At 50.5% G+C, this 9,703-nt stretch overlaps 1 protein-coding gene across 1 annotated transcript in view; it reads left to right on the plus strand.

The window, feature by feature from the left end:
- Positions 1-8,489, plus strand: part of RHPN1 (rhophilin Rho GTPase binding protein 1) — a 37,539-nt gene extending 29,050 nt beyond the window's left edge. The window contains exons 10-15 of the mRNA XM_054385467.1: positions 767-886; positions 4,613-4,807; positions 5,084-5,160; positions 6,299-6,445; positions 7,650-7,808; positions 8,295-8,489. Coding sequence (XP_054241442.1) covers positions 767-886; positions 4,613-4,807; positions 5,084-5,160; positions 6,299-6,445; positions 7,650-7,808; positions 8,295-8,489 — 893 coding nt within the window. The remainder of the gene's footprint in view (positions 1-766; positions 887-4,612; positions 4,808-5,083; positions 5,161-6,298; positions 6,446-7,649; positions 7,809-8,294) is intronic.
- The last annotated feature ends 1,214 nt before the right edge of the window (positions 8,490-9,703 follow it).

Genomic DNA, 9,703 nt, shown 5'->3' on the forward strand with positions numbered 1-9,703 from the left:
TAGTGGTGGAGCTGGGTTTGTGTGGGGTTACAAGAGACAGGACCAAACCTTTCCACTAAAATTCTGAGGCTGTTTTCCCCTCCTAGTAACCTTAAGTGCTGAGGGAAACACAAACCTGCAGGAGATGTTTGATTTGGGTGTTTGGAGATCCAAGGGATGCTGATGAGATCTCACATGCCAACTTGCTGGCCCTCCTTGACCCCCTTGTTCAGAAGAACAAATCTTTTCCTCCCAAATGACAATAAATTCCTTAAACTGGTTTAATCCCCCAAGGATGCTGGCACTGGAGTTGCTGGTTCCCAGCCTGCTGGATGTTGATGCCAGGTTGCTTAACAGGCTTTGGGATCTTCTGTTTGGACCAGCAAATCCATAAAGCTGGCTGGAACTTTCTGGGTTGCTTTTTACCATGCTCTGTTCCCAGGGCAGGAGGCTGCCATGCGACCCTGAGCCCTCTCTGAGCCAAAGATGATTTGGAACAGCTTTGGTGGGTAAAAATCACACGTGAAGAGCCCAGGGTGGTGCTTGGAGAAGCTGCACAAGCTGAATCCATCTTGGTTTCTCCATGATTAGGGGACTGGAACATCTCTCTCCCCATCAGTGATGTCTTGGTTGTTGGGTGAGAGGAAGCTGCTGCTGAAGCTATGGGGCTCTGTGAATATGGATGTGGCTTCCTGATCCCCTTGTGCCCAGTGCCACAGGGATCTGGGTGGCTGAGCAGTGCCCTGACTTCTCTCTGAGCTCATCCCCACCCTTTTGTTTCACACAGCGGCATCTGATGCTGAATTCCCAGAGCAGGAGAAGGCTTTTATCCAGTTCCACGTCACCATGCCAGATGGACCATCACTCCGTGTCCTGCTGCAGGATCCTGAGGAGAGGAGGAAGCTGGGTAAGAACATTGGTGGGGCAAAGCCCTCAGTTTCTTGTGATGAAACCTCAATGCATGGGCAAAGCCCCATCATAACCCTATCTGTGTAGGCATGGTCTTCATGAAGGGATGTGATGAGCTGTTGGAGGGGGTCTTTCCATGCAAAGACACCTCTTGGGTCTCTGTTAAGGTGTGGAGGACCAACTCACAGTGCTTGCACCAAGCTGTCCAGCTGAATTTGACAGCAAAGCCTTGGGCAGCGAGATCTCCTGAACCAGGTAACATCACTCCATGCAGTGTGGAGAAATCTGTAGGAACGCAGAGATCTTGGAAGCTCCTTGACTTAGACTTGCTGCTGACTTGGCTTGATAAGAAGACACAGCAGATGCCAGGAGGTGGCTTTTTTAGCTGCATCAAAGGACTTGGGAGACGAAAACTTCCTCTCATGCGGATTTTTCAGCTTCAGGGGAAAACCAGAGCATTGCTTATTCAGCCAAAGTCGTGTTTTGGCAGCTCCTGCCCAACAAGTTTGCAAGGAGAGCAAGCTCAGCACCCTGGTTTTGGGGTGTCATCTCTTGGTTGCCTCCACCACAATCTGCCTCCTGGTGCTCTTTTGCCTCATTGCTTACACGTGAAAAGAGACAGGTCCCACCAGGAAGGAGTTTGTCAGGTAGCTGGACCCAGTGACGTCTTCATGGCTGCTTGGCCAGATTTCACTGCTAGAGATGGAAGACGGAGGTTGTGCCCGAGGACACTCCTTAAATGAACCCCAAAATCAGAGCACCGTGGTAGAACCACCCTTAGCTGGTGGTATGAAGCCATAGAATTGTTTTCATTGGAAGTGAACTTTAAGATCATGAAGTCCAACCATTAACTCATCACTGCCAAGTCCACCACTAAATCATGTTCCTCAGCAGCACATCTACATAGCCTTCAAATCCTTCCAGGAATGGGGACTCCACCATTGCCCTGGGCAGCCTCTTCCAGGGCTTGATGACTCTTTTGGAAAAGAAATTGTTCCTTCTGTTAACCTAAACCTCCCCTGGTGCAGCTTGAGACCATTTCCTCTTGTCCTGTTTCTTCTTACCTGGGAGAAGAGACTAGCCCCTACTTGGCTCCAACCTCCTTTCAGGGAGTTGTAGAGAGCCAGAAGATGTTCCTTCAGCCTTCTTTTCTCCAGGATGAACACCCCCAGTTCGCTCAGCTGCTCCTCACCAGACCTGTTCTCCAGACCCTTCCCCAGCTTCATTGCCCTTCTCTGGCTCCAGAGGCTCCAGCACCTCAATCTCCTTCTTAAGGGGCCCAAAACTGAATCCAGGATTCTAGGTGTGGCCTCACTGGTGCTGAGTCCAGGGGGACAATCCTTGATCCTGTTGACTGTACTATTGCTGATCCAGGCCAGGCTGCTTGGTGGCCTTATTGGTCACCTAGGCACACGCTGCCTCATCTTCAGCCAACATCTTTAGATCCTGTTCTACTGGACAGCTTTTCAGATGCTCTTCCCCAGGCTTGGAGTGTTCATGGGGCTATTGTGACCCAACTGAGTGTTGAACCTCATCCCATTGTCCTCAGCCCATCAATCCAGCCTGTCCACGTGCCTCTTTAAAGCCTCTACCCTCTGGCAGCTCAACCTCCCCACAACTGGGTGTCACCTGCAAACTTACTTATGATGCTTCAGTCCCCTCATCCAGAGCATTGATAAAAATGTTAAAGGCAACTGGCCCAGTACTGAGCCCTGGGGGTCACCTTTTGTAACCGGCCACCAACTGGAGTTAACTTCATTCACCACCACTCTTTGTTCCTGACCCTCCAGTCAGATTTTTATCATCAGGTTTCACAACTTGCATCAGCTCAGCTTTCAGCTGGGCTGGGAAGGGGGAACAGGCTCAATTCAACATCTGCTGGTGAAAAATCAGCTTGTAGACCCTAGTCTCAGCTCCTGGTTTAGGGTTACAGGAAAGGAAGAAGCTTGGGGCATTAAAGCTATCTCCATGAAAGGATGTATTTTTCCCATTCCCTTGTGTTCCAGTCTTATAACATGATATTTTATTAGACATGTGTTCCACCATCTTCAATGGAGTGGAGCCAAGAGCTTGCACAACTTCCAGCTCAACCTCTGTTCCACATAATCACAGAATCAGAGAAGCATAAAATGATAGGGGTTGGAAGGACCTCCTGAGATCCTTAAGTCCAGCCCCACTGCCAAAGCAGGATCAGCTAAGGCAGGTCACACAGGAATGCATCCAGATGGGTCTCTAAAGTCTCTAGAGAAGGAGACTCCGCAACCTCTAGGCAGCCTGCTCCAGGACCCTTACAGTAAAGAAGTTTTTCCTCATGTTGAGATGGAACGTTTTGTGTTCCAGTTTGCATCTGTTGCACCTTATCCTAGCACAGGGCACCACTGAAAAAGAGCCTGACCCCTTTCTGGCCCCTACCCTTTAGATATTTATAAACATTAGTAAGATCTTTTTTCAGTCTTCTCCAGACTGAACAGCCCTAGGTCTCAGCTCTTCCTCATCAGACGGGTGTTCCTGTCCCTTCATCATCCTCATAGCTTTCATTAGGCGCTCTCTAGTATATTCCACTCCCTCTTGAACTGGGGAACCCAGAACTGGACACAACACTTCAGCTGTGGTCTCACCAGGACCTGCCAGCAGATGCTTTGCTCAAATATGATTGATTCCATTTGATACAATTCTTTTGGGGAGTCTCTTCCTCTCTGGTTTCCATCCAACATCAATACATTTCCTGTCTTGCGATTCCTCAGGGGGGGGATTTGGAGATCTTCAAGGCTGCTCCTTGTAGTGCTCCTATGTCTGGAGGAAGCTTCAACCATCTCCCTGGGTTATGTTGCCACCTTGTGTTCTAAAGCTGGAAGTGCTACAGGCACACGTGTTTCTATGACACGTCTCTCTATATATTTAGCTTTTTTTTGGGTAGTTGGATACGGGTATCTTGGTTGCAATCATCTCACCAAGGAGATGTTTGCCTTGGTAGCCGTGGGTCATCATGATCTCATCTCTTCTGGCCCTTTTCCTGCTGCACCGTTTTCACAAGGGTGGAAGCACATTGAAGGTAAGTTCACAGAATCATAGAACTGGGGTTGGATGGGACCTCTGAGGATCATCAAGTCCATCCCCCCTGCCAAAGCAGGGTCACCTGGGGCAGGTCACACAGGAGCACATCCTGATGGGTCTTGAGGGGAGCAAAGCAAGAGGAGATACCAAAAACGATGGAAAGCAGGACCTGCAGGGCAAGGAGAAGGCTCTGCTTAGCCTAGAAAAGGAGACATGTTGCATCTTCCTGAAGCTAAAAGGCTGTCACTGTGAGGACAGGGATTGATTGTCCTCTGTGTTCCCCCCCAGGGGACACAGAATGATGGAGAGAAGTTAATTTGTGGAGGAGATTGAGGTTAAGCATTAGGAGGGACTTTGGGGGTGTGGTGGCAGCTCCTTCAGCAGCGATTTTTGGGAACATCTGCCAGCTCTGCTGCCAGTGCCGGGGGGAGTGAAGTAGGTCACCCTTCAAGGTCCTACATCAGGGGCTCGAGCTGACGGCTGGGACCTACTCCAGTTAGAGCACGTTGAGCAACTGGCAGGCTGAGAACGTGACTGGGCTGTCCCTGAGTCACGACGGGTTGGAGACAGCCACAGAGGCTGCTGTCATCCGTGGGCTGCCGAGCGGAGAGGGATCGGTGGTGGGGCTGCTGCTCTGCCCGTGGGCCCTCATCGCTCTGCTCCCTTGCAGGCAAAGCTCACCTGAAGAAAGCCATCATGAAGCACGAGGAAGCCATGAGGATCCACGGCTTGTGCAAGATCCTGCGGAAGATGGATATCCTGCAGGAGGTCCTCTCCTTTGCCCACAAACGCTCGCTGAACAAATACTCAGAAATCGACCATGAAGAAGACTTCTTTGAAACTGGAGATGCCCCAGATATTCATCGTAAGTGGTTTGTCTGGGGGGGAGCTGCAGCTAGGGAGAGGGTTTGTGGCAGGTTGCATGGAGTGGGCAGACTCCACTGTACGTTTGGGGCGTGTTGCTGTGGACCAGAGCTCTTTAAGTGGTGATAGAGCTTCACAGGTGGCAGCAGGGGCTTTGGGTTGCATGTCTGGCAGCTGCCTGAGGAGGTCCTGGCTCTTATGGGTCATGCCACAATATATAGCCAGAAGCTGCCACAAACTGACCCCCCTGTATGTGTTTTTCTCTCCTCACCACTAGCCAAAACCCACCAGAAACCAGAGATAAAATCCCCCAACTTCTCCCAGGTGAAGGTGACCGACCTCTTCCACAGGCTGGTATGTACAGCTATGGGATGGAGGTGGCCCCAAGGGATCAAGCATCTCCTTCTCCTCCTCCTCCTCCTCCCGTGTATGCTCTGCTTGCCTGGTTTCCTTCTCCCCTGCAGCCTCTTCTCCCTCTCCTGGTTGCACTCACGGGTGGCTTTGCAAGTAGGATGAGCCATCTCTTCACAGACAGGGATCTGTGCAGGAGAGGGGCCGGGAAGGCTCAGATCTGTCTCTGAAAGACCTAAATCAGTCATGAAGCTGCTGTGTTGCACAGACACAGGCATTTTGGGTGGGCTTTACCCGAGGAGGGACCCTTTAGAGGAAGCTTTTTGGGGGTAGGATGGTGCCGGCTGAAAGGCATCAGGAAAGTCCCAGCAGACCTTTATTTCTACCCTCCTTAGGGCCTGGGGGAGCAGGGCTGAGCTTCGGGGTTACTGTGGGACCTTGTTCTGCTGTTTGTGTCCCCCAGGCAGAGTTTGGATATCTCTGGTTTTGAGCAGCCCCTGGGCCGGCAGGTAGATCCTGCTCCTGTGGGAATAGAAAAGAAGGAAAAAGACAGGAAGTTAGGAGGGATCTGGGTGGGATCTGACCCTGAAGAGGTGACCACCACTTCACACCCTGCTGAGCTAGCCTAGTTGGGCTGCATCCCCCCAGAGCCAGGGAGTGGTGAAGAACCTCAGCCCCCATCATTCATCCTTGGGTGATATTTTTTTTCTTCTGAAGTAAGCTCTGCCCTTCAGAGCTTTGTATTTTGTTAGTGTCTAAATTGATGCCACCTCCCTGACCATGCCAAGACCTCTTTCTCCTGGGGCAATGCTAGGAGGATGTCCAGATCTAAGCCCTGAAGACCTCCCAAGGTCCTTCCCAACCTGCACAAAACTGCTGCTGCTCATAGTAACAGTTAGAAAATGGTTGGACTTGATGATCTTTTAAGGTCTTTAAAGGACTTTATAAAGCTTTGTAGTGCACTAATCTGCATTTTTTGGGTGTGCAGGAAGGATAAAAACACCCAACAGGCTCAAAATCACATCCTGGAAATGCAAAAGACAGACTTTCATGTTCTGCTTCCTCCCCCTCAGTGGGTGTTTGCAAGGCTGCACATTCCCAGAGACCATAAGGTGGTTTCTGTGTTTCTGCCTCACCCCAGGGACCTCTTTCCGTTTTCTCGGCCAAGAACAAGTGGTACCCAGCACGAAGAGTCCACCTGAGGAGAGGAGAGAATGGGTTTGGGTTCACACTGCGAGGAGACTCCCCTGTGCTCATTGCTGGTGTCATCCCAGGGGGCTGTGCTGCTGTGAGTATCCCAAGTTCTTGCTGTCCTCGTGGAGATGTTGGAACTGAGGTCTGAGGGGTTGCTTCAAGGGGTTCCGTGTGGTTTTAGGTCTTAACACTCAGTTGGCCACTGTGTTGGTGTGCTCAAGTGCAGACCTCCCCCTGGTGGGTCTCAGCTTGCAGATGGGTGTCATGAAAGATTTGGAATGTGTTTTAGGAGACACCTAAGGAAGAAGGGTGGAGGTTAGCTCAGATTTAACTGCTGGCAGCTTCTCTTTGGCAAGCATCCAGCTCCCTTCTCCCCCATTTTGGGCTGTGACAGTGGGTGGAAGGAGATGGCAAGTCTGAAACGTGTCTTATGTCACGTCAGGGGCACCATTGTTTTCCAGCAGAAGTTTGCTGGAACATCCTGGTGGGGTGCCCAGAAAGTCTTCCTTCTCCCTCAGCGCTGTTCAGCGTTGACCCTGAAAACCAGTGCCCAGCATCTCCACACCAACATGCTCCTTAGCTGCAAGATCTGACCTCCTTTTTAGGAGAGTAAGATCTTCTGAAAGACCATATGTGGTCCATATCTGGACCTGTGTTGTATCCCATGGGCTTCATTGCCTGCAGCAAGGGACTGGACTCCAGATGGACACCAAAATGCAGACGTCCTTGTGTGGACTAGTTTCTAAACCTCCATTGCAACTGACTGAGTTGCTCCAAGTTCTGATGGTGTCCCCGTAGCCCCAGGTTGGCATATGGTTTTGTTCAAGCATGTCAGGAACCTTGTTGATGCCTTCATGGATGAAGGGAGTGCAAAGAACTTTGCTGAGCCTGTTTTGTCAAGGATCAAGGCTTGCAGGCAATGTTTTATCTGGTTTTGGGGGGGGGGTTTGAGAGCTGCAGAATTTAACCTTTGTGGAAGAGTCAGAGAGGGATGCATTTTGCAAGGCTGTAGAAAGTCATGGGGTTGAGATGTCGAGTGTGACCATGTCCAGCAGCTGCAAAAGAGGCCCTTAATCTGTAAAACATCCCACTTCTGTGTGCGTGATGCAAAGCAGCTGTAAACTCTTAAGGATGATGAAGGCATCAGCTGTCTTGTAGGTGAAGGGTGGACCTCAACCCTTCAGGTAGTCTGTATCTCCATAGGATTAGGACCTGTGGAGTAGGTTGGACACCGAACAGACCTCATGCAGTGGCATCCAGGAGCTCAAACATATGCATCCTCTCTTTTCCCCCTCCAGGAAGCTGGGCTGAAGGAAGGAGACTACATCATGTCAGTGAATGGCAAAGACTGCAAGTGGTCCAAGCATGCTGAGGTGGTGCAGCTGCTGAAGAGCACTGGGGAAGAAGGAGTGGAGATCATTGTGATAACCCTGCAGGGCTCAGAGGGACCAAAAACTGTAAGTCACATCCCAGGCTGGAGGTGGGAAATGCAGAAGAGGGGGGGATTTGATAAGTGTTTATAAATACCTGAGGGCTGGGTGTCAAGAGGCAGGGGACAGGCTCTTCTCAGTTGCACCCCATGATAGGACAAGGGGTAATGGATATAAACTACAGCAGAGGAGGTTCCACCTCAATATGAGGAGGAACTTCTTCACTGTGAGGGTCACAGAGCACTGGAACAGGTTGCCCAGGGAGGTTGTGGAGTCTCTTTCTCTGGAGACTTTCAAGACCCATCTGGATGTGTTCCTGTGTGACCTGTGCTAGAGTCTATGGTCCTGCTCTGGCAGGGGGTTTGGACTCGATGACCTTCAGAGGTGCCTTCCAACCCCTAATATCCTGTGATCCTGTGAAGAGGTTCCCCGGTGTCTGTCTGGAACTGAGCACCATGTCTGCAGCTGAGGTGATGCACTGGCTTCACACCCTTCTCCACTTGCCCCAAACAGGTGGACAAGAAGGCAGCAGCGATGTCCTCGGGCGGCGGGGTGCTGAAGAGCAACAAGGAGAACAACCGGAAGAGCCTGATGAACAGCAAGAGCGCCAGCACGCTGCTGGTCTGGAGCAAGAAGAGCAAGAGGAGCAAGAAGAGCACCTACGGTGTCCCCTTCACTGCGGTGGGAGACAACGAGGTCATGTACTGAAGGGGCTGCTGGGCTAGGTTGTGTCCCACAGGCTCCGGGGCTGGCTGCCCTTCAACCCTTGCAAGCACTGGTGGCCTCTCTGGGCTGTTGCTGGTGTCAGTGCTGCAAGGACCTCCCCACCCCGGGGACGTGCCGCTGGTCAGATCTTCTCCCACGAGGCAAGAGATGCACAGAACCAGAGTCCTCTCTTTCCCAGCTCCCACGTTAAACCATCCTTGACTAAACAAAAATGGGAAAAACACTGATTTAGTCCTAATTTCTCATTTTGTTTTTCTCTCAAGGGGAAGCTGTGCTAAAGCAGAGACTGGTTTGTGCCTTCTGCTCTGTGCAAGGAGCAGCCAAACCAAGCCCCAGTCATTAAAGCAAAAAGCTGTAATCTTCTGTAGTGTCTCCTAGGCTTTCTCTGTGAGGTAGAAGATGGCACTGAGAGCTGCTGGCAGAGCCAAATCGTTCAGCAGCTCCAGCTGGAGGTCACCTTCAACTTCTCTTTTTTTTGGGAGAGGGGGTAGCATGGGCATCAATGACTTGTGGTGACCCCATCATGAGATCCAGGCAGCACTGGGCCATGTGCCTCTGTTGTGGTACCAGTTAGAATCATAGAATGCATCAGGTTGGAAGGCACCTTTGAAGGTCATCTTGTCCAAGCTTCCTGCAGGGAGAAGGGACATCTCCAGCTAAATCAATTATGAATGTCCCAGTGAAATGGGGTGAAATTAGGATGGGTTTGACTTTTTTTTTTTTTTTTTTTTAGTGTTGTGGGGTTGTTTTTTCGATGGACACCCAGACAAATGCAGCCCAGCTGCTTCTGCAGAAGAAAAGGGAAAGGCTGAACGATGTCTCGCTTCTTTTAATCAGTAGAGGTGGATTGCCCTAAATATGAGAGTAGATGAATAGCCAAGAGCCTCGGGGTTGTTGGGGTTTTTGTTTGTTTGTTTGTTTGTTTGTTTTTTTTTTTGCTGTGTATGAGATAAACTCCAGGAAGATAGGTCCTCCAAATCAATAAATTAGTAAATTTGTGCTAGTGTTGGACCTTGCACATGTTGCTCATGACGCTCACGCTGGACTGATGGATACAGGCAGCTTGGTAATTGTCCTGGAAAAGCTAGGAGACTCCAACTAGGCACTTAAGATAGATGGGCAACATTTTCTCCATCCTATTTCTGTCTCCTGGATTTTTTTTTCTGGAGGTTAAAGAGCTGTCTGGTCTTCAGTGC

Source organism: Indicator indicator, chromosome 12 (assembly GCF_027791375.1).
Source record: "Indicator indicator isolate 239-I01 chromosome 12, UM_Iind_1.1, whole genome shotgun sequence".
NCBI classification, from domain to species: domain Eukaryota; kingdom Metazoa; phylum Chordata; class Aves; order Piciformes; family Indicatoridae; genus Indicator; species Indicator indicator.